At 39.3% G+C, this 25,261-nt stretch overlaps 1 protein-coding gene across 5 annotated transcripts in view; it reads right to left on the bottom strand.

Annotated features, from left to right (window-relative positions):
* The window catches only part of LOC119784833 (ras/Rap GTPase-activating protein SynGAP-like), an 86,161-nt gene that overhangs the window by 15,653 nt on the left and 45,247 nt on the right, over positions 1–25,261 (bottom strand). For 4 of the 5 annotated variants that reach the window (XM_038287080.1, XM_038287078.1, XM_038287082.1 and 1 more), the window contains 10 exons: positions 24,806–24,904; positions 24,473–24,724; positions 24,049–24,384; positions 22,669–22,813; positions 20,877–21,021; positions 18,746–18,982; positions 11,932–12,133; positions 7,533–7,723; positions 5,610–5,817; positions 3,307–3,900 (listed from right to left, as the gene is read on the bottom strand). In XM_038287080.1, coding sequence (XP_038143008.1) covers positions 3,307–3,900; positions 5,610–5,817; positions 7,533–7,723; positions 11,932–12,133; positions 18,746–18,982; positions 20,877–21,021; positions 22,669–22,813; positions 24,049–24,384; positions 24,473–24,724; positions 24,806–24,904 — 2,409 coding nt within the window. The remainder of the gene's footprint in view (positions 1–3,306; positions 3,901–5,609; positions 5,818–7,532; positions 7,724–11,931; positions 12,134–18,745; positions 18,983–20,876; positions 21,022–22,668; positions 22,814–24,048; positions 24,385–24,472; positions 24,725–24,805; positions 24,905–25,261) is intronic. The other variant, XM_038287079.1, reaches the window with a different exon arrangement.

Here is a 25,261-nt window from a genome sequence, read left to right as displayed (position 1 = left end):
AAGCCATTATCCGTCTTCTAAAGCGTGCTTCCCTGTTCAGCCAGCCATCAGCCAGTTCTACCATCATTCCCCTTTTCAGCCTGCCACTAATCTATTCAACTTGCACAACACCATGTCTGGTTAATGATCAGGTTCTCTAAAGCCTCTTGCAACATTACCTTTTTTTAACCTCAGACTTTAAATTTAGATTTCTACCAAGCGTTGAAATGGGAGTTACCTTAATAGTAAAATCCAAATAGCTGTCAAAGATGTTCAGAAAAAACATGTTACAGAAGCTCTGTACTATTTGCAATCAGATCTTAAAATAATTTGAAATAGTTTCAAATTGGAGGTTATCCATTACACTGCCCAAAAATATGGCCTGCCTCACTGTTGAAGCTAGGTTTTTTAATAGTAGGTGTTATCGATGAACTATTTTTAAATAACCTTAAAATAGCATCCCTTGATCTAAACAGGTAACTGGTTAAGAGGGGGGTGACAGTGGCATCGGATGCAGGAATTTGCCCTGCAATCGGAGGCTTGTCGGTTTAAGCCCTGGCCCCGGCTTTCAGTATCGTTGTGTCCTTGACACTTCACCTGCATTGTCTGAATAAACCATTTCTAGACCAGCGTTGTGACCATGTCAGGGTATGGTTCACTGATCTATTTCAGAGTCTGAGAAGGGTTCACAATAAGGTGATTTGCCCCAGAAACTATACTGGTTTGGTATTAAAGGACTATCAAACTACCGATTGCGAAACAACTGAGTTGAATAAAACTAGATGAACATGAACATCAGAAATACTTACCTAAGAAAGTAAAATATTACCTAAAAAATGTTTAAAAAAATGTTTTAAACCAATTAACCAGTGATGCTGTTTTCTTTTTGATTTAGCTTTAAACAAACAAAAAAAGACAGTGATGCTTGATGTCAAACACTGGATCAAAGCTTCAAAATGCATCTCACGCAAGTTACTCCAAATGAACTTTTTTACACAAAAAAAAAAATAATTTTTTTTTGGAATGTGTTGTTTAAAGAGCATAGGGGTATTTTTGGGTGGTTCGCTATAAATAAAGGACTTTCCAGAGAAAACAAGAGACACTATTGTGTAATAATTATTTTGAAACAAGTAATGTTCAATAGGACGTCATGCTTTTTCAGTGATTGTATGATCAAGAAGATTTGCTCCATCCTGGTTGTATTCAACTTATGTTTTTGTGCATTTTGCTATTATTTTTCACAGTCTATTAATACATCCACCAGACGGGCAACATCTCTTCATATCTTAGATATTTCACCTGTTTATGAGATGCTCACACCCTAAGCTACCTCCAACTGACACCTTCCATCTGTTCAAGAATCTCAGTTAATGACAACTGGGTCAGCAGATGCTCCTGGAGACACGACCTTCCAGATTTTCTTTCTATTTCAAGCTCCTGATCCTTAATAATCATCTCCATTTTCTTTCAATATTTGATGTCCTTTGCATATTAAGGATAAATGCAAAGCAATTTGCAACATTCTGTTTCGATTAGCTTCCTAAATAACAACAATCATTTGTGAGGGATGGATAGATTAATTATTAATTCCTAAAGCTCTTCTCCTGAATGCATCATCTGTATAAATAAGCAGGTGGTTTGTGATGTTTGTTCCATTAAAGCCCACGCAGCGGGACCGAAATAGCTCAAGTCGACACGACAGCATCATTAAACACTGTAATTTTACATCCACGCCCCATAGTAAACTTATCAGCCAGATGAATCAATGGCCCGAGTCCATTTGAATCGAGTTGCAGTCACCAAGCTCATTTAAATATGCACCAGAAAATACAAGCTTCTTTCGCCTCCATTTAATTAAAGCTGTTTAGATTGAAACATCTCCTTTGCTTCTTTGAAGATGCGCTGCACCACATCTGCAGGACACACGTGGCTAAGACAGATACTGATTATGTGCAGCATCAGCAGCTCTGACTTTTTTTTTAAGACAGGCACAGAGCGGGGTGGCGGAATCATCTGGATTCAGAGGTTAGTCTGCAGCGGAATGAGTGCCCCTTACTTTACTGTATCATTTGCATATTACACTGCTCCATCAAAGGCCCCAGATTTAAGAATTTCACTTGCTTCGCTGCTGATTTTAGTGACTAAAGCAAACTAAAACAATTAAACTATACGTATAAAATTTGTAATAGAAACAGAAAACCATTCACGTAGAGTTCAATAGGTGCTTATTCACTTCCCTAAATTGAGAAAGACAGATTCAGAACATTTTGTAGAGGATTATGGATCCTCTAATCCATCATTCTTCATTTATCCCATGTTTTTATGTGTTATAATAACATGGACTAAAAGGCCAATAAACAACGAAGAAGCCATTGATCTTAAGACAGATTAGAGCTAATAAATGAACTCAAGAAAAAAAAAAATTATGAAATGTACAGAGATACATATAGAATGAACAGTTGAAAGGCTGAGGACAATGAAAATACCGTGATATACGGGAGTGTAAAGTACAAGCACTGTAACAGCGTGATGTGTGAGGTTTTGCTGAGCATTTTACAAAAAATTAGATTGCATTAAAAGGAGATATCTTCTATGTAAGCATATGAAAGCAACATCTAAAGATGTCAGAGCTAAAGCATGGACACAAATGGATCTTCAAAAATCATCCACGACATGACATTTTTTCAAAGTGACTTACGGACAATAAATTCAATGTCGTAGAGGGGCTATGATAAAGCCCTGATCTTAGCCCAGGGACTTGAGGGCAGAGCTGAAAAGATTTATGTGCAAGGATTTTTATAGAACTGACCCAGTTCCAACAGTTCGATGAGTCAAGTTGTATAGAAGATGCAAATCATGCGGCACTACAGATGTAAATACCCATCTGAATTTTTAAAAAAAACAGCAAAGAATCTCAATGCATTGGTATTTAACAACCCGCTGTGATTTTGGAAAACTAACCCAAAATAGAAAAGGTTCAGTCCAATTTATTGTAAAACAGGAAGAAGAAGAAGGTTTGCATATTCTAAGTTTATGCAAAATCTTGTTTCAACTGTAGATTTATCACATATAGAAAGATGCATTTGATGCATTGATAGTTTTCCAAATATTACATAATAATTTGCTGACCTCTGTTATCTCACAGAATCTAAATAATTTTTCGGCTTTTCTTATTCTTTAAATACATGTTTAATTTCAAGTTTGCAATAATTTGCAATAATTTCATCTGCAATCTCTTCTTCATCTGCAATAACATTTTAAAGAAGAAATGTAAACACATTCATGGCCTTAAATGACATTTTTTTTAAGCATGAAATCAGTTTCTACCTGTACTTGCAGAGACAGCTGGTGCCAGGCATAGTCGTTGTTCTGATTCTGCCGAGTGAAGTCGTCACTGTAGCTGTGGGAGTGAACGATGCTGGGCTGCACCAGGCTGCTCTGTGACTGCAGGGCAGAAAGGTCCTCACTGCGGGAGAAAGCACTGTTGCCAAAGGCAGGTGGGTAGTCAGGGTGGCCGTTTTCAGCCTCAGGGGTCAGGAGCAGAGGAGGAGGGATGGCGGCAGGGGGAGGAGCTTGGGACTGAGCCGGGGAGTTCTGGGCAGCCAGATGGAATAGTGGATTCTGGAAAGACAAGGGGAAATGCATGGCTGCAGCTGCCTGCTGTTGCTGCTGGGAGATTGATTCTGTGGGAGCTCCTACGTGGCCCATCTGGCTCAGTCTAAGGCCAGAACCGGATGAACCCGGGGGCAAGTGACCCCCCATACGCAGAGGAGCGCCCAGGTTCCCAAAGCTGTGGCCGAGGCCAGCAATGGAGGCCTGAGAAGAGGCTAGCATGTCTCCAACAGAGTTTAGGTTGGAGATGCTGTTCATTCGAGAGTCCTGAAGGTCCATCATGGAGACACTTTTGTTTACACTGTGGACCTGAGAGAAAAACAGAATCATACTTAGTTTCATCAACAGAAGAAATATTCTCTATTAATTCTCACATGCTTATTTTTATAAATATATTTTTTTATATAATTAACAAACAAATGTGCAGTTATATAAAATACACTGAAGACATTAACGTGTCTCTGCTTTTTGCAGATGAAGTGATTCTGCTGGCTCCCTTCTGCCAACACCTAAAGCATGCACTGGGAGGGTTTGCAGCCATCCAGGATGAGAATAAGCTCCTCCAACTATGAGGCCATGGTTCTAGGCCGGGAAAAGGTGATTTGTCCCCTCCGGTTGGGGGAGATTTCAATGTATCTTTGGGTGATGTTCACAAGTGAGGGGAGAATGGAGCGGGAGAACGATGGATGGAACGGTGCGGCTACTGCTATAATGCAGATGCAGCATTGGTCTGTTGTGGTGAAGAGAGAGCTGAGCGAAAAGGCATACCTCTCGATTTACAGGTTGGTCTACGTTGCTACCCTCACCTATGGTCATGAAATCTAGATTATGGCCCCATCCACACGAAGTCAAAACAAACACGAAACGCTAATATTTTCCAGAACGTTTGTCGTAAAGACAGAGACGTAAAATAAATGTGATCGTCCACACGAATCCATGAAAACGCTGCAAAATCTATGCCAGGCCTGTAAGTGGCGCTGTGGTGCCAAAGCAAAAATAGGCAAAAACAGGCAACGAAATGTTGGGCATGCGCACTAATATTTATACATGGTTGCCCTGCGGGTCCATGTTTGTGGTTCAGTCAAATTCAGGTGCTGAACTATGTCGTCGATATTGCTCTGTTCTTCCTGGAGATATTCCAGAAGAAGAAGATTCTGTTGTAAGCCCGACAGCAGGGTGAGTAGCATTAGCAGCAACCATTCAACACAGTACGGCGCCATTGTTGTTGTGATACTGTGTCGCGCATGCGTGTTTAGGGGCGACGCTATGACGCATGCGTGTAAGAAAAAAAATGCGGTTAGAGCTTAAAGATGGAAACGCGAAAACGGCGTTTCAAAATCTTCCCACTCTGAAGGCTTAATAAAAAAAAGTTCATTTACAGACCCCGTCTGTATGGATGAGAGGCTGGTTTGGTGAAAAATTTGTGCGTTTAGGCCAGGGTTTGACTTCGTGTGGACGGGGCCTATGACTCAAAGAACGAGATCTTGGATACAAGCAGTTGCAATTAGCTTTCTCTGCTGGGTGGATGGGCTCTCCCACTGAGATAGGATAGGTCAGGACCTCGGCCTTTTGGGAGGGCCCCGGAGTAGAGCCGCTTCTCCACATCGAGAGGAGTCAGCTGAGGTTGCTGGGACATCTTTTTCAGATGATCAAACCCCCCCACCCACCCCCCCAAGTCTGTCATCTAGCCTGGGAGCACCTCAGGCTTCTCCAAGAGGAGCTGGATGAGCTGTCTTGGAAGAAGGAGTCTCTGTCCTGCGATCTGGTCCCGGATGAAGTGGGAGATGAAGCATCTGAGGACGTTGCAGCTGATAGTTGTGCCATTTAAAAAGGTGATAATGTTCATGGAGTATAAATGCTTTTGCAAGTAGCAGCATAATGAAGTGGTGCAGTTGTTTATTTTTTTACCCAAAATGTTAAAAAAAAACAACCAAAAAAAAAACCTGAGAAAATGTTTCATTGAGAGTATTGAATGAGGAAATGAGGAAATTAAGTAGCTAGGATTTTACAAAATCTACCTTTGGATCAGGTTCTGTGATGTCAGAGCTGCTGGTGCAGTATGCGGGGCTGGATCTAGCCAGAGGTGGGCGGGTAACGTAAAACACTTCCCTGGACGAAGAGCGGAGGTCTCGTTCTGCCTGACGCCTCATATTCAGATTGGATGAGAGGGATTCTACAGCTGAGACTCCAGTCGTGGGCGACGGGAGGCGGGAGATGTCTATGGAGCTGCAGACAGGCAGAAGAACAGATATAACAGAAATCTGTACAGGGAGGGATGTCCCTGAGCTCTCATGGATTATGTATTTGTCATCAAATGCAGACTGAGGTTATTCATTTGTTTGGAACCAAGGCTACAGAAATGATCCCACACACTTATCTGTAAGAATTCACACTATGCATGAATTACATGCATGTTAATTATGCAACCATTGTGCGATTAAACTTCTTTAAAGCCTGTTTCTATCACTTAGCTTTCAACATTACTGAGACTTTGTTTTATCTGGTTTATGCTGTTTAATCCTTTATTATTAATGCCTTAATTGTGTGGTACAGTGTGGTACACGTTCCTACACAATTATTCATGTAAAAATTCTACTATTACTAAAAACCTGACTTTTACATATTTTCTTTTGGTCAGATTTAATTTAACATGTGAACCACATAGTTCACTATGAATGTATCTCATATATTTTACAGACTGGGAAGACTTTAAATATTGAAGCTATTAATACTGAAGAACAGTAAGGAAAGGATGAAGGAAAGAAGCACAAATAGAAGGAAGAAAGGTAGGACACAAGCAATGAGAGAATGATAAAAGGAAGTATTACATGGAAATGAAAGATGAGAGTAGGTCAAAAAGATGGATAACAGAACAGTAAAAAAGGAAAGGATTAATAAAGTACAATATGAAGGGAAAAGGAGATGAAAAGCAAGGTAGGACAATGGAGGCAAGAAAAAACAAACCATGGTAGAAAAAAAAGGAGGGCGCAAAAAAGAAGGGAGGAAAGAAGAAGAGAAGAAATAAGGTAGAAAAGAGAATAATCAAGGAAGATAGGACACTTTAAAGGAAGTAATAGAAGAAAAGACACAAGGGTGTTGGAATAGAAGAAAGGAGGTTGGACACAAGGGAAGCAATAAAGGAAAGAGAAAAATATGAAAACTATGAAAAGGCACATGAAATGGAAAAAAAGAACATTTAGAAAATTAGACGGAAAATAAAGTCTAGAAATGCAGAGATTTTCTCGTAATCTTCTCAGAGCATTCTGAAAGTAAACCTCATACATTGCCACAGTTTAGGGTCGTGCAGGGAAAGGAAATGCAGGACAGGGACCAAAATAGTCCAGATCCTGTGAATAACTCATCCATCACATGTCATATTTTCCAGACATTTGAGCTCTCTCAGCAATCTATACAAGATTTTCCCATCACTAAAGTGCTGTTTATTCCTCAGATGTTTATCCTTATCATTTCCTTATTATTTCTATTAAAGCCCAGTGCCGTGCAAAAACTGTCTCCTGACAAAACTGAAGAGCTAAAACGAATTCAAAACAAAGTGAGAAAAGACTGAATAAACAGATGGCACTGGCAATTAGGGATTGATCAACTGCTTTGAAAGCCTGTTGAGGTGCATTAGCATTAGCATTATGGGCTTTTAGTAATACACTGAGGTTGTTCTGAGCTGCAGAACTCTCACTTCCTGTGTACACTTGGCCTTTTTATGAGTCCCTGTTAATAACACCCTTGTGGAGCTGAAAATCCTCTCTTTATGCAGCCTAGGTGCACATTTGCAATCACAATCATGCAAGGGTCTTTAAGGGCCGCAGCGGGGACCAATCCTGCTGGTACTTTGTTCTATTCAGGGACATGCAAATGCAGTTTTGTGCCCAGAAATCATGACAACAGAAAATGTAGAAAAACAACAGGGGACTGAGAGAAGATACCTGTTTAAATCACGCATCATGAGGCTTTGGAAATCAGAGGACATAAGGCGATTGAAAGATGGGCGGGAGAAGAGTCTGTCCTTCGGTCTCTCTGGCTGATGGTTTGTGGGCATGTGGAGCTGCGGATTTCTCAGGGCAACACTGATGTCATTCAGCAGTCGCGGCAGGGGTCCAAGTTTGAGGATAGCATCCTGCAAGATTCGTTTATTAACATAGAAAACAGGAAAATGCAGTATATAACTTTAGTTTGCACCACAAAAATTCACAAGGATAACAAGAAAACTATGAATAAATATATTGCTGTTTTCTACTTGAGGAAGAGTTCTAAGAAAAATATACTCATTTATTTTTTCAATATGTTAAGCAAAACAAAAGCTGATGATCTAATTCTATACTGGCCCTTCCAGTGGTGAAAGTCTTATTTTAATTACCTGCGATATACACTATCCAGCAACAAAAATGAAGATAAACTAAAACAAATTATTATCACTTGTTTGTATTTGTTTACTTGTTATTTCCAGCAGTTCAGCAATCAGTTTTTTATTCAAAGTTCCAGACGGCCACATTTATTACTTTCGCTAGAAGGTCATTTCAACTTTCAAAAGCTAAAAACAAGAGAAGTAAAGAACAGAGGGTGGAAAACAGGATTAAGAGAATATTGTTTATTTACTAACATAGCACTTTAAGACAAACTTAGAAGCTAAATTATTTTGCAGTTTGCAGAGCTTAATATTTTGATATAAGCTGCTTTATAGGGCATATTGCTTCCCCACATCATAGGTAGAGATGTAAGCTAAGGCTTTTCCTTGCTGTCACTGGTTACCAAGCTCTATTTGACCTCTGAGCAGTGGGTTGCAGTTTTTACGTCTGTCAAAGTGATTTAATACAATAAACCAGAGTTTTATAACACCTGATTTTACCTTAAAAATAGCATCAAATCACATGCTGTAAGTTGAAGCTTTTATCTGCCACAAACAGTGCTTATTATTTCCAAGAACAGTGAAAAACTCTTAGTATTTCACATGCTGATTACTAATCAGAGCAAGTCAAACAGAAATGTTTTCATTGAACCACAGAGCCAGTTAATTCATGCATTTCAAATAGTGGGGTTTCTAATTTATGTTACAGTATAATAGTAACTGTAATAAATAAAAAAAACTAATCTTACAAGTTTAGTTATCAAAAACAGTAAAATATCAGTGCAATCAGCTGAAAACTTAAAACCTCATTAAATTCAAGAGCTGGTATGATTGATATCTTTGCCTTTAAGCCCTGCCACATACTGACTCTGCCATGTGGTGGACTTTCCTGCTTTTAACCGTGTAAAAAACAATAAAAAATAAGTAAAATACAAGTGAGTATCATGAAGGGAAGTTAACTATCTGCGTTTTATTTGTACAAACACGTCCTTCAGTGCTTTGTTATGCTCTATAGTCAATTTTAGGTTGTCAGTTTATAGAAAACCTTTTTAACACTTTGAAGGGCTGCATAAAATTTTGAGAACTTTCTTTATGTGCTACAAATAAAAAAAATGAGGTTGGTAAATCAAGCTTAATAAAAACCTGTCTAGTTTTCGATCTCCAGATGACTTTAAACCTGTCGGACTCAAACCCTTGAGGGCTGGTGTCCAGCAGCATTAAGATGTACAATACCTTAGCAGCAAATAGCCAAACTATGGAGAGCTCTGCTGTGGAGCTTACCGGTATATTGGAGTCAGGTGTGCTGAAGGAGAGATGCACTTAAAAGTTGCAGGACAACAACCCTTGAGGACTGGAGTTTGAAACCACAATTTTATCATTAGTCCCCAGTTTGATCCCAATGCCTCAAATTGTAGCTCCTATTCCTTCACCTTTCAGCAGGAAGAGCATTACCCAGGGTAGAAAAAGAACTTCAGCCTGCTGTGCTGAATCGGGACAGCCTTTGGCCTTAAAGGTATAGAGGACAATCTTTTATTTTCGGATGGATCATCTAAATAAGTGGTCCTCCAAATTCTCAATCATTCTGGTGATATGTTTATGTAAGGCCGTCCTACGTGCTCGCCCCGTTATATTTTTCTGCACATGCGAAATTTCCGGTGTATATCTCATAAAAGTCTGAGAAAAGGTGTCTACGAAGTGTATGAGAATAAAAGAAAGGCCTCAGAAGAGGCAGATATATCCCGGAAGGCTTTGCACGGGGGGGGGGGGGCTCTCCTCGCAAGGCATTATGGCATTTGTTGTCACAGAGGCCCGCTGTCGTCATAGGCTGTCGCTACTAATAAAAATGACAGCGCAGGCATCTGGCAGTGAAGAAGGAGTTACCTGAAAAAAGCAGTGATCATCTGTCCGGATGGTCAGTTAACTGAGTTGGCTATAAAGTCAACCATATAGTCCCCGCTCTATATAGTGATTGAGGAATTTAAGGATTAGAGCGGACGTTTGGGCACAGTAAGCTTGTATGAGCTATGAGAACAGCAACTTTTAAACAGAGAGTATACGAGGAGAAATGGGCTCTCGCACGCTCGTCCTTTTAAAAGTGGAGAGGGCGGGTCTTTTAAAAAATTCACAAAAATCCTCCACAATATCTTTAAGGAACACATTATGCAATGGACTAATGTTAATTTCGTTAACGAAAACTAAACGAAAATATTTTCGTCAACGCACATTTTTCACCGAACGAAAACTAGACGAGACGAGACGAAAATCCCCACTAATAAACAATAACTGGGACTAAATCAGAAATAATTTTCGTGGACTAATAACGACGAGACGAAAATGCAGTTCGGTAAGACAAAATAAAAATAATATGCCACACATAATTCAGAGCAACTTTAACCTAGATTTTCATATACAAAATTGTCATTGCTAGGGGGACCACTGCAGGGATGTCTTTATTTGGTGACATAAAATGCTGCTCTGTTTATCTGCATATTACTATTACAAGGACATTTGATTTGAATTGGCATCAATATTAATACAACCAAAATGCATGCACACATAAAAATGTCTGCAATTTATTCCTGCATAAAATGATAGTTAGGTTGTTTGTATGAGTTTGAAATGGATTGTCAAATGTAGTTTTTACAGAGACTTAGTTTTTGTTAAGGAAAAAAAGAGACCTATATGCTACTTATACACTTGGAATTCGTGTTATGCTGTGCATCTATCCTGACATTGTATTAATTTCTGTTCCAGATTAAAGATACACCACCACCAACAACAACCTACCAGCCACCCAGAAACAATGACAGGCCAGCTAAAGCTGGAAGGAAAGCACTTTTGTTGTATCAGTTGGAGTTTTTTTTTTTTTTTTTTTTTAACATTGCCCTCAAATCTATTTATTTTATTATTCTATGTGAACTAGCTTTAAACAGCCAGCACTTGTGTTAAGTTCATAAGACACTTAATTTTATTTATTTGTTTCATTTGCCAGGTGTGTTTTATTTGTTTTAATGCAAGCATTTGTGTTTGTGTCTTTGAACCTTAACAATGTTCAAAATAAATATGCAAATATTGTCAGAACATCTTCCATGTCTGCATGTGTTCCTTAAAATTGTGTTTTTTATCAAAAAGATGAGAGAAAATGTTGAAATAATTTTAGGAAATCTTAAACGTTATCTGCTGACAAAAAAGTAAAAGGTTAAAATTATGTCCTGACTAAAACTAGACTAAAATGTTGACAGTTTTTGTTGACTAAAACTAAACTAATAAAATTATGTTTTCTTGGACTAAAATAAAGACTAAAATGCTTGACTTATAGTCGACTAAAACTAGACTAAATAAAAATGCGATGATGTCGACTAAATGTGATAAAAACTAACAAACGATGCTGAAACTGGACTAAGACTAAAACTAAATTTAAAAATGGCTGCTAAAATTAACACTACAATGGACACACAAAAATTATGCTGATTAAGTTAATACTACAGCCATTCATCAAAGATCTGCAATAAACAAAAGTTACACAAATGTAGTGAACGGCTGAAAATCTCCATTATAAAACCTAAAAAGACAGATGGAGTTTAGGACATTTGCATGTGTCACACACAGCACATGTCAGGAAATATTGGATTTTTATTAAACTCCCAGAGATGGGATGTGCCTATTTTTCTTGTCACACAAAGGATTATGGGCATCCATATAGCTCCTAATGGCAGCTAGAGATGTCAGGCGGTCCCTATGCTAACTGCATTGGTGCAAGGAAGCTTCCTACTTCCTTGCCCTAGCTCCTTCCTACTTCACACTTCCTCCATGGCCTAAGTGTCCTTACTGATTTGAGGTATTATGGACCTGATAAATGCATCTGGTTGGTACTAATGTCTCTACAGGTTGTTTATTTTCCAATTCTTGATTATTCACCTCGATTCAAAACAGATTTATGAGTTTCGCTATGAAACCACTATAGTCCTAAATGGACCTACCTTGCTGAGCTGTCCCATGACTTCCCATAGCAAGCTGTGCAGCATGGACAGCTCCCTGCCGAGGTCGATGTAGCCCTCAAAGCCTCCAGCGTTTCCTCCAGTGTCCATGTTGGAAATCTCATAGAGGAACTGCTGCATGGAGCCCCACTCCATCTCTAGGAACTCATTCATGAAATACAAGTATTCCTCTTTGGGTCCAAATCTAAAAAGGTGAAACATTGAAAAAGGGTGAGTCTTTGCTTTGGTAGTCATTGGCTGCAATGAAAGCAAGACTTCACACATGAAGATGCCAGAGATTTACATAAAGTAACGATTATTGCTAAATTCTCTGATCTAATTAAAATCGAAAGAAATTTATAGCAAATTCATAGCATGTGCCGAGAAGATAATCACACAGAACAGAAAGGTTCTTGTCTGACCAACGGACCTGTGCTTTAGCAGGCTGAGAAATAAAACTGGGAGGATGAAGATGAGTTTCTTAGTTGTACATAAGAATTACGAAATTATATATCGGAGCTAAATATCTTTAATTTTAATCCAATCTAATAAGACACCTTTACTTGAGATACGCGTTACACAATATCAAAACTATAGATAACACACACATCAAATTTAGTGACACATCAGGTTGAGCCTCACTATTGGAAAATAAAAAATATTCTACCTCAGAGTAATTTTAAATTTTTTTTCCATTATACTTAGACATGACTTCTATTAACGGTATATTTTCCTGCTTAAAGGAAAAGTACACCCAAAACATCATTAGCCTTCATTTTCTACTCACCCCCATGCTGAACAACACTCTGGAGTACTTTTTTGATATCTCAAATGCATCTGGAGATCTGGGAGGCTTCTTGCTGTCTGCTGACATTCAAATAATGGAGGTCTATTGTGCCCGAGACAGAAAGGTCCATAAAAGTCCACCAAAAACGTGTCAATATTCCTCCATACTGGTCGTCCAATGTATTCCAAGTGTCCTGAGTGGGTAGCATCCAGAATTTACTCGAAACGAAGTCATTTAGAATGTTTTTAGAGCATAAACAGTAGTGTATAGGATTTCCTGAAAGCGCGCACATGCGCGATCACGACGCTACGGAAGCCGGCAGACCAAACCAGATGAAAGTGCGCATTCAGCGTCTGCTCTGCTGATAATGCAAGCGTAGAAGAAGAAATGTGCCGTTTACCTGTGCAAAGAAAGAAACAACGAAAGAAAAATGTCTGAGGACTTCAGTGTTGAGGAAGAGCATGAGTTCTTTGCCGAGCTGAATGCGCTGGTTTGGTCTGCCGGCTTCCGTAGCGTCGTGAACGCGCATGTGCGCGCTTTCAGGAAATCCTATACACTACTTTTTATGCTCTAAAAACATTCTAAATGACTTCGTTTCGAGTAAATTCTGGATGCTACCCACTCAGGAAACTTGGAATACATTGGACGAGCAGTATGGAGGAATATTGAAACGTTTTTTGTGGACTTTTATGGACCCTTCTGCCTCGGGCACTGGGCACCTCCATTATTTGAATGTCAGCAGACAGCAAGAAGCCTCCCAGATCTCCAGATGCATTTGAGATATCAATAAAGTACTCCAGAGTCTTGTTCAGCATGGGGGTGATTTTGGGTGTACTATTCCTTTAAGAAGGGAATGGAAAATATATCAAATCAAAGTGTCTGTGCAGTAAGTTACCCTGAACTTCCCGCAGTCGTGCTAAGGAACAAAAATGCCTTTCTAGTCTGCTGCTGGTTTTGTTTGTCTCTCTTTTCTGTTGTCTCAACACCCAGGTGGACGTGACAGACGGAAGCCATGTCTGCTTTTGCCGGAGTGAATTTCTCCTTCCTACTCTCCCCTGCATCGCTCTGCACCCCCAGGATGACATCAAATCAAAGGAATAATTCATGCAGTGACACAGCTTTCAGCTTTCAACTTGAAGTCTTATAATTATACTTAATAAATACATTTAACCAGAATGCATTAAACTGATCTGGATTACTAATTAGTATGAATAGATTGTACCTATTCCCATTAGCTTGGTTTACTCTTTAAACCTGCAAAAACAAATTAATTAGTTCTAAATTGGAAAACTAAATCATACAGAATTTAACTTAGGGAATGTATTCAAACAGATTCACACCTAAATACAGTTCTGTGTTCAAATAAATAACACTGCATTAGTTTTATATCAGAAATGCTGCACAATAGTGAAATTTTTTTCAGGAATTTAGAAGAAAATGTAGGATGTGTAATTAATAAGTATGCTTTATTGTGAAAAGCATTTTGTGGTTTATAGGCTTCTTCTGTTTTATATTTAAACAAAGAGATCCATGGTAACAAAAAAAAAAAGAAAAAACTATATATATTTGGAAAAATTGGCTTTTCAAACCAACCAAGTGCTTTCAAAAAACACTTTGTTTCACTAAGAAAACTCTCTAATTTAGTGTTTTGTTGTCGTTGTTGTTTTTGACCAGATCCTGTCCTAAAAACGAACATTATCTATAGAGCAAAGAAACACCTTAAAAATTACACGAAGTAGGAAAAAAGATCTAATGAACAAAAGCTCCAACAAAGCAAAGAAATGCAAAATCAGATCAGAAACAAAAAAAAACATCAACCAACATATCATGTCAGTGAAAAGCTGTAAAGACATTTTAGTGATGTGGTGCTAGAAAGATATCACAGCAACAATCAAAACATGCTAGTGTGAAGGTCTAGGGTTGCTTTGGTACCGTATTTTCACGACCATAAGGCGCACCGTACTAAAAGGCGCACTCTCAGTTATGTGTCCCATTTCTGTATTTAACACACACATAAGGCGCACCGGACTATAGGGCGCGTTTTTTATATACAGGTACATGTCCTCTACTACCTTTAAATACCTCTACTGCGTATTTAAAAATACAGCGGGGGCAAAACTGAGTATGACTGTGCTTTATTCATGTATTTATTACAAAGTATTAATCAAACCTGCGAGCTGACCGTGAGACAGACACATCGCAGATGACAGGGCGCTGTGATTATTCCTAAATTAACTTAAAATCCTGAAACCTGCCGACGGAATATGTTCACTTTTATTGCCGGTATCCTGGTGCCTGCAGTTTAAATTGTTTAGATGAAAAACACCTGCCAGCCGCCGCGGCGAGGCTGCTGTTGAAGGGATTTACTGTCGGTGCACCGATGGTATGTGGGGTCTGAGCGCCTCCGACAGAAATAGTATAGGCACGATAATAATCTGGATGAACTGACTGCAATTATGAAGTTTTCAGGTGGACTTTCTCACTTAAAAACATATTAAAACTACTTTATTCCCACTGATCACAGCAAATATAGCTGCAAGATTTAGAATATTTAGATGAAAAAACACCTGCCAGCCACCGCGGTGAAGAGGAGGAGACCCGCCCAGAGGCTGCTGTTGCATTAAGTTTTCAGGTAGAAAAATAGAGCGGGAGCAAAACTGAGTATGATTGTGCTTTATTCATGTATTTATTACAAAGTATTAATCAAACCCATCAAAGTCATCATCCTCTGTTTCTGAATAAAACAGCTGCGCTAAATCAGACGTGCCAATTTCCCCTTCTTCGCTGTGAGAGTCATTTTCCGTGCAGCGCAGCTCCTCAGAAATAATGCCGGCTTTGAACAACTAAGGGAGCTTGAACAACTAAGCTTGAACAACAGAGCCAGCAGACACGTTAGTCCAAGCATCTACAATCCATCCGCAAACGGTGGCGTAACTTGCCCGGCGCTGCCTTCCACTTATCCTGAAACTGTGGTCTCCGTCTGTCATCCATCGCTCCCACGCCGCTCGCAGCCTTACTTTGAACGGCCGCTTCACACCGATGTCGAGCGGTTGAAGCTCCTTTGTCAGACCCCCCGGGATAACGGCGAGCACAGCGTTCATTTGATTCACCTTTTTTTCACATCGGCTGTGAGATGGGCACGCAGCGATGGTGATGCGTGGAAAAAAGCACCTGGTCTCCTCACATACACCTGCCTGCATCATCTCCTCATCCATCCAGCCTTTTTCATTTGCGTTAATATCATATGTCATCAGAGCGCTGTGTCTGTCTCGCTGTCAGCTCCCAGATCAGCTTCTCTGATTGGTTGATGCGGCGCGTCCAGCAGCAAAACTTCAATTTTTCCATCTCGAGCAGCAGCAGCGCGACGCGCTGCACCTGCAGCTCAAAACGCGCTGCAGGACCTTTTGCTGCATCTATACGCGCGTCAACCATTGACTTTGCATGTAAACTCGCTGCTTCTGCTGCACCTGCTGGGTCCGGTTCACACCGATGTCGAGCGGTTGAACAGCGAGCACAGCGTTAATTTGTTTCCCCATGTTTTTCACATCAGCTGTGAGATGGGCACGCATGGAGTTACATATTAACAGCGATGGTGATGAGTGGAAAAAAAACACCTGGTCTCCTTACATTCAGCCACTCTTTCATCATCTCCTCAATGAGGTGGTCTCAAAAGTCGCAGTTACAACACACATAGGGCGCACCGCACCAAAGGGCGCACCGCACATTTTGAGGGGAAAAAAAGACGTTTAAGTGCGCCTTATACAGGTGCTGGTCATAAAATTAGAATATCATGAAAAAGTAGATTGATTTCAGTAATTCCATTTAAAAAGTGAAACTTGTATATTATATTCATACATTACATACAAACTCATATATTTCAGATGTTTATTTTGTTTAATTTTGATGATTACAAATGACAACAAATGAAAATCTCAAATTCATCATATCAGAAAATTAGAATATTGTGAAAAGGTTCAAAATTGATGGCCCCTGGTGCCACACTCTAATCAGCTAATTAACTCAAACCACCTGCAAAAGCCTTTAAATGGTCTTTCAGTCTAGTTCTATAGGCTACACAATCATGGGGAAGACTGCTGACTTGACAGTTGTCCAAAAGACGACCATCGACACCTTGCACAAGGAGGGCAAGACACAAAAGGTCATCGCTAAAGAGGCTGGCTGTTCACAGAGCTCAGTGTCCAAGCACATTAATAGAGAGGCGAAGGGAAGGAAAAGATGTGGTCGAAAAAAGTGTACAAGCAAGAGAGATAACCGCACCCTGGAGAGGATTGTGAAACAAAACCCATTCAAAAATGTGGGGGAGATTCACAAAGAGTGGACTGCAGCTGGAGTGAGTGCTTCAAGAACCACCACACACAGACGTATGAAAGACATGGGTTTCTGCTGTCGCATTCCTTGTGTCAAGCCACTCTTGAACCACGGACAGCGTCAGAAGCGTCTTGCCTGGGCTAAAGAGAAACAGGACTGGACTGCTGGTGAGTGGTCCAAAGTCATGTTCTCTGATGAAAGTAAATTTTGCATTTCCTTTGGAAATCAAGGTCCCAGAGTCTGGAGGAAAAGAAGAGAGGCACTTCATCCACGTTGCTTGAAGTCCAGTGTAAAGTTTCCACAGTCAGTGATGGTTTGGGGTGCCATGTCATCTGCTGGTGTTGGTCCATTGTGTTTTCTGAGGTCCAGGGTCAACGCAGCCACATACCAGGAAGTTTTAGAGCACTTCATGCTTCCTGCAGCTGACCAACTTTTTGGAGATGCAGATTTCATTTTCCAACAGGACTTGGCACCTGCACACAGTGCCAAAGCTACCAGTACCTGGTTGAAGGACCATGGTATCCCTGTTCTTAATTGGCCAGCAAACTCTCCTGACCTTAACCCCATAGAAAATCTATGGGGTATTGTGAAGAAGAAGATGCAATACACCAGACCCAACAATTCAGAAGAGCTAAAAGCCACTATTAGAGCAACCTGGGCTATCATAACACCTGAGCAGTGCCACAGACTGATCGACTCCATGCCACGCCGCATTGCTGCAGTAATACAGGCCAAAGGAGGCCCAACTAAATACTGAGTGCTGTACATGCTCATACTTTTCATGTTCATACTTTTCAGTTGGCCAACATTTCTATTAATCCTTTGTTTTTATTGGTCTTCAGTAATATTCTAATTTTCTGATATGATGAATTTGAGATTTTCATTTGTTGTCCTTTGTAATCATCAAAATTAAACAAAATAAACATCTGAAATATATGAGTTTGTATGTAATGTATGAATATAATATACAAGTTTCACTTTTTAAATGGAATTACTGAAATCAATCTACTTTTTCATGATATTCTAATTTTATGACCAGCACCTGTAGTCGTGAAAATACGGTACTTGTTCTCCATAATTGATGGAACCAGGAACTACTCTCCACCAGCTCCTACGGTAGCTCTGACCATTTCTGAACATGAAGAATAAAAAGCACATCCAAAGCTCTACCTTTAAAGGATTCAAATGGACTTAAAAACCTACAGAAAAGCAATCTTTTTCTTTGACCAAAATGTGTTCACATTTCCTCTATAGTGCTGTAAAAGACTCATATCATACAGCTGTTGCTGCACAGTCAATTAGTTTTAGGGTGCAATAACTTTTGACATCAGAAACAAAGAAAACATCAAAGCTTGAGTATAGGACCAAATTCTCTTATTCTTACCTGGATAAATCACAATGGTGACTTATAAGCAAACTTTTAAATCTTTAATCACTGCTGCTTTTTTAAGCCAAAGGTTTGAATTAACACATCGGTGTTCTAGTTTTTAATCAGAGTGTCAGAGGAGATTGCAGACTGAAAGAAATGTGTCACTGCAGTGAGGCTCTGAGCTCACTGCGTGTGAGTAACAGTTTAAACTCTTTCGCCGGCAAAACTGCAATCCTCTATTTCCGTGATTTTAGACCATCCCACCTGACAAGAATGCAGAATGTCAGCATATCTACGTCAACTTAGTGCAAAAAAGCTGAGGAGACACTCACTTGGTGAAGCTGGCCAGGTTCTGCATCACTTTGGCGATGAGCGTGAGGGTGCGGGATGTGCGCTCAGCCGGGTACTCCTGCATCAGGTTGAACAGGGATGGCGACATGATGGCTGGGCACATAAAGCGGAGGAACAGGGAGGAGCTGATGAGGCTGTCGGCGAGATCCTCTCTCCCTCGCTCGGCGCATCTGGCTCTCCAGGAGGCAAAAACCTCCTTCAGCTCCCGAGGGAAAATGCTGAAGCGAGAACATTGTACTTATTACAGACTGTCAGGGAGAACAGCAAGATGGAAAAGTCGAGAGACTGAAACTTATAGAAAGTTACCTGACCATATCACTTTTCACAAAATGGAAATGTTTCTCCTGGATAATTTCTTTGTTCATTTTAATTTCCTTGTCACAGTGGATAATTCTTCCAATGATAAATAGTTTTAAGAAATATCAGTCTGAGTACATATACTCCAAGGGGAAATGACCCAATAATAGGTTTTAATCACAGGTACTATATTCTTTGGGCGTCCATCATGAATTGGCTAAAATAAATGCAGCTGAATCATGAAACATTTGCTTAATGCAAAATTCCTTTTTCCAGGTTGATCAGAGCTAACTCTAATCAGAAATGTATGCCTCCCTTCTTCATTGAGATTTCAATGAGGTGAAACAGAAGCAACTTTTCTCTTAACAAATAAATAGATGTATTTTTTTTATCAATAATCAGCAATTATTAACCATGATCTTTTCTGTTCAACTTTGCAAGCATCATAATAACTGCCTGAATGAGAAATTCCTACAAATCACATTAACATATATGTGTGGCATGAAGCAGGCCAAACATCTTAAAAACCGTTGCAAAAGGCGGATATGAAGGGGTTGCTGTAAAAAGCTTATGTTTTATTCCAACTCAGACTGGGGGGAGGGACACAAAGACATCTCCACATATACAGTATGGCATCTTAGGTCCATGAATATGTCAGCTAGATGTTTGGGAGAAGTCCCAGTAAAAAACAACCTGCCAAATCATGAACATGTTGAGGTTTGTCAACTTTAACTGGAACGTCATTTCTAAGGCAGGACTATTACTAAACATGACAGGTGGTGCAGGCCTCAAATAAAAGATAAACATTTAGAAAAGCACCTTGTGCCCACTGTTAAGTATGGTGGAGGATCAGTGGGGCTCTGGACCTGTTTCTCCTAAAAAGGGAATGTTACTGGAGTGAATGAGAGCATTAACTCCTAAAATATATATTTTCACCAGGTATGCAACACTGAGTGAGAAGTGTAATGGAGGATGTTTTTTTCTGGGTGGATCATCAAAATAAGTGGTCCTTCTAATTGTCAATCATTCTGGTGATATGTTTACTTAAGGCCGTCCTACGTGCTCGTCCCCATTTAGCTATCTCTTTATACGCATGCACACAGGCGTATATTTGTGGTGTCTTTGAAAATGGCAGAGTGGAGAGAAAAAGTGTCTACGAAGTGTATGAGAAGAAGAGAAAGGCCTCAGAAGAGAGAAAGAAGACCAGAGTGTTTTTAGGAGATTATTTCACGCAACGGCGGACACTGACAGTACAGGTTGGGCTTTCCACTGATGCCTCGGTTGCAAAGTTTCTGCTCGAAAGGTTAAGTTTGATATGCTATTTGGAGAAATCCATTTAACATCAGTCCTAGTCAAATTTATCTACTGTACCTCTATATTGTATCTTGAAAGATACCCATGGAAGATAAGTTTATTTATTTTGTAATTTGCATCGTCAGTAGTTATACGGTGGATCCTTATTTACCCAGCAAACATGTCCAAATCTCCACTGTAACACACACACAAACAAGCAAGTGATTATTTTTTTAGTAGTCTTTTGTGGGGAAACTTTTTATATATAAATATGGGTGAGATGGATCCATCCTATCATTGCGTAGCACCGTCCTCGAGAAGAAATGGGCTTGTGCATGCTCTTGAACGCTTTTAATAGGCGTTCCATCTCGATATACAGGGTTATGCATATACACTTTTTTCTTTTAAGTGGAGAGGGCGGGTCTTTTCAAAAATTTGTAAAAATGATCTACTATACCTTTAACAGGCAAAAAGAATTGACTACATTTCATTATAAGCAAGGAAATGTCTTTATAAACTGACCAGAGGGAGTTGATGATCTTGCAGAGTAAAAGCTCGCAGCACATGCGAAGGTTGGCTTGGTGGTCAGCAAGGACTGACGGAGGAACACGCATTGGGTCCACCTCACAGTTCTCCTCAGATTCATATAAGGCTCGAACAAAATCACCTGAAAGTTCGATAAGATCCAGGGAGAAATGATTAAGTTACTACAGGGATTCTCAAACTTTTTTACGCCGCAGCCCACCAAATACCACTAGCTTATGGCAGAGGACCCTCTTTGCAAACTAACACACAAGGCCACAAAATACGTAAGGGAAAAATATTATCAAGTTTTAGATGTATTTTGCTTAGTTTTTTTTTTACCTATACAGTGATCATTACCCTTTTTGGCATACAACTACTTAATGGGAGTATGTTTTCAACATGTATTATATTCATTTCTGAATTATATTCACACTGAATAACAAACATTTTAACATCTTTTTTTAAAAAAGAACAAAATAAATCCAGCTTAACTCAAGTGTGGAAGGTTGGGCTTTATGAACACTATGGAGGGTTAAAAGGGACACCAGAGTGCTCACTGTGGCCCAACTTCAGAAAGGATCAACGTTCGCCTTGCCAACTGACTAACAGTAGACCAGCTCTTTCATTAACATATTCAAGTATTACAGATCAAACTAGGGATACATGTAATATTAAATTAACAGGAATTAGGGCAAAAAGTTAGACAGTGCTAAGAATAATGTGCAAGATAAACCATGAACATCCTATAGGTACACAATATTCCACACTTTAAAAACAAACCCAATTGCATATCTCCTCCATGTCAAATTCTTATACCTTTCCTTATCCTTTTACCTCCATCTATCATTTCTTAATAAGTAAGGGGCTTTAAGGCTTGTCAAACATGAATGAAAAACTACGCTAAACTCATCCATAATCCAATTTTCTTTTCCCTGTTTCAGTTTTTACAAATGGATGCGGTTAACATCAGCAAATCTACAATTAAATATTTTATTATTAATTATTACTTATAATTAAAATCTTTTAGAATAGGGTTTTACAAGGCATATACATGACACAATATTACTTAAATATGGAAAAACACAACAATATTTAAGTCCTTATTTACAACAAAATGAGTCCAACTATTTTTATACCTTTGGTTGAACAGTAAAAGTTCTTGCACCTTAAATCTAAATTTAGATTTTAGAAGTAACTGCATGCTGGAGTTCAAACTGTTACACATAATAACTAAAGGCATTTGCTGACTTTCGGGTCCTAGCTGCTATTAGCATATTTAGTATGCATGCCAGCCTTTTAGGATACTGAACTCAGGGTCCAATTATCAAGTCGGCATTATGTCTGTAGGTAGAAGTCGGGGTTATTTAAATCTGGTGTAAAGTTGAAAAGTGGCACTATACTCCTGCAACCCTGCTAGTCTAGTTGGGGGAAAATATGGAAGGTTAAGACAAAGTGGAATTCAAAGAAGCACTAAGAAAAAAGTAATTTAAGGAAAAACAAATATTTCTAACATACGGCAATATACAATGAGAGAAAAGTCAGTAGGAAGGAATATTAGCAAAGCTTTTCTCATTATGGGCAAGAACTAAAATGCCATGAGGTCTGTTGCACAGCTACCAGGTAAAATAAGAGGTTGTAAAAAATCCAGTTTCTAATTGAATACAACTTCCAGACATTAGTAGTAACTTTGATAAAGCTACCTAACTGCCATTTTGTTAGGTACCATGTGACATGCCGCTTCTGCTTGTTTTTTGACTATTGGATTTTTTCACTGGAGCTTTATTCTTACCAATAGCTTCCTTGAGGTATCTGTGACCTATTAGTTTGAGGTACTCTTCCACTGCTTTTGTAGCAAGTGTGTTCTCCCGGAAGATCAAGTGCTCACGGTCCATGAACCGATCCACCTCACACATTGCCATGTCTGAAAGAAACTCCTATGAAAAGATACAACATGCAGTCTAATGAAATCCAACAGTTGCAAGTAAGGCAGGTTGATCTGTAAAGCACCATTAATAGTGCAGGTATAAATTAAACTACTTTCCAGACAAAATAAAAGAAAATCTTAAAGGGAAAAATAATAAAAAAAAAAAAATAATAGGTTATAGGAAATTAAGGATAACATTTGAAATGCTAATTTCAAGCAAATAAATTACCAAAAAAAATTATAAAACTACTGATAAAACAACTGTTGTGTTGCAGGACTAGTAATGCTTTCAGTCTTGATCTGAAGGATCTAGAATTTCCTGCACATGTTAAGCGCTTTTCCAAGTCAGGAGACCTGACCGAAGCTCTTTGCACTGCATTCAGTCTTTCATCCATTGACTCACACACTGATGGTGGTGAGCTACATTGTAGCCACAGCTGCTCTGGGGCTCACTGACAGAAGCGAGGCTGCGTATACTGGTGGCACCGGGCCTTCTGACCAAACAGAGGTAGGCAATGCGGGTGAAGTGTATTATCATGTATATTGAGCGAGGGCTCGAACCGACAACCCTATGGTTGCAGGGCAAACTCTTGCAATTCACACTGGTGTGAGACACAGGTTAAAATTTTCTGGATGCTGGCCAGGAGGTTAGCAACATTTTAAGATAAGCAAAAGCTGCCCAACTGTTTATGGAAAGTCACCATCATAATATGACCTAATTAAAATAAAAATATCCTCCATCCATCAACCCCCTTTGTAGTGTTTAATTTGTCGACACAGAAAAACCTGTCATTTGCATAAGTTTGATAAGGAATTCCTAAATACATCACCCTGTAAACCAAGATTGCAGCCTTGGGAGACCTAATGTGATCTTTTTTTGCTCAGCTTAATGTTTTAAATGCCAGCGGCCAAATAAATATAACCTAAAGCATCTATTACAGAACTAGACAGTCCAACCACTCTTTAAGTCTATCAATTGGTATGTTATGATTAATTTAGTTAAATGCAGTATTAAGATCCATCAATACCAAGACAGGAAAACTTTAAAGTTTTATGGTAAGCCGACTGAAAAACATTTATAAACATTGTTTAAAATTAACAAAACAATTCCTTTACAGCATAAACCCATGCAGAAAGCAGTTTATTTGTCAAAAATAAGCCTTCTACATTCTATTTGCCAAAAACATAAAGTTATATATTGTCAGGCTACTTATTCAGTCGGAATAAAAGTGTTACTTTGCTTACCTTTGTTTTCCCTGTGCTCTGAAGAATGTGGACCAAAGCAAATGCAACCTCCTCTTTACTCTTAACGCTAAGCAGCGGCTCCAATACTGCACACAGTGTTCGGTAGTTGTTTGTAATGTATTCGGCGAACTCCTTGTACAGCTCCATCGGTAGAATATTCATCGTCTGGTAGCGAGACTTGATGCGTAGTGAAGCATTGATCACTTTGGTGCTACCAACACCACCACTTTTGGCTAAAACACTGGACTGTATCACCGGGTACCACTGCTCCACAAACTGCCGGCCTGTGATGCTGGATATCGGGATGCTGACTAGGCCAATATATGTGCTTTTCTCCTGTATTACAAACATCATAAATAAATAAATCTTTGTGTTTTTTTTTTAAGAATTAAACATTATATAAAGTACTAAAATGTTTGTTTACCTTGCGTCTCTTTTTGTCAGTCTCTTTGTAGAGGTGCAAACGAAGGCTACGAATGGTCGGCAAATTGTTAAACTCAAAATGTTCTCCCCAGAAGACTGTATCGGTGCGTGGCTTGCTGGTGGTGCGTGCATACAGCATGTCATCCAGACACAGCTCACAATAGTAGCGTTTCTTAGCTGGAAGATCTCGGGCCTCAATTATCCACAACTTGAGTACATTCTCTACTCGCCTGCTGTTGTCCTGAAAAGAGTGCTATTTCTGCGTTAAACAGCCCTGGAGGGTTACATTTTCAAGTGAATTAAGCAAAAAAAAAAAATGATCCACTGAGAATACCTTGTTAGGTTTGACAGCTCTTTGAAGATTTTCAATCCATTTGTCTCTTTCTGAAGCTGATCGGCAGGCAAAACATTTTGTCCCTGAATTGGTGGTTACCTAAAGACGAAACATATTATTTTGTTTTTTTTACATTGACATTTTCTTTGTAGGGCAAACCTTGTATATAATTACTTTTGTCACTAATAATTTTATTTATCTTAGGAGCTTTATGAGTAACAATCAATGATACCTACTGTTAAAGATGGAGATTCTGACAAAGTTAGTGGTGCACAGGCAGATTGGCTTCCACTAGATTCTCCTGTTACACCGCTTTTCTTCCCTTTCTTATACAATATGTAAATGATTTGAGAGTATTTTTTAAGAGGCTTTTGTGAAATCTGTGCATTCTCAGTGCAACATGGCTTCTCAAGCACAATTATTTGTATGTTTCCTAGGTAATACTGGCTCATTTTC

This window comes from Cyprinodon tularosa, unplaced genomic scaffold, assembly GCF_016077235.1.
Source record: "Cyprinodon tularosa strain WSP-4 unplaced genomic scaffold, ASM1607723v1 ctg234, whole genome shotgun sequence".
Lineage (NCBI taxonomy): Eukaryota > Metazoa > Chordata > Actinopteri > Cyprinodontiformes > Cyprinodontidae > Cyprinodon > Cyprinodon tularosa.
Note: the sequence above shows the minus strand (reverse complement) of the source record. Positions and strands in the feature narration are given on the sequence as shown.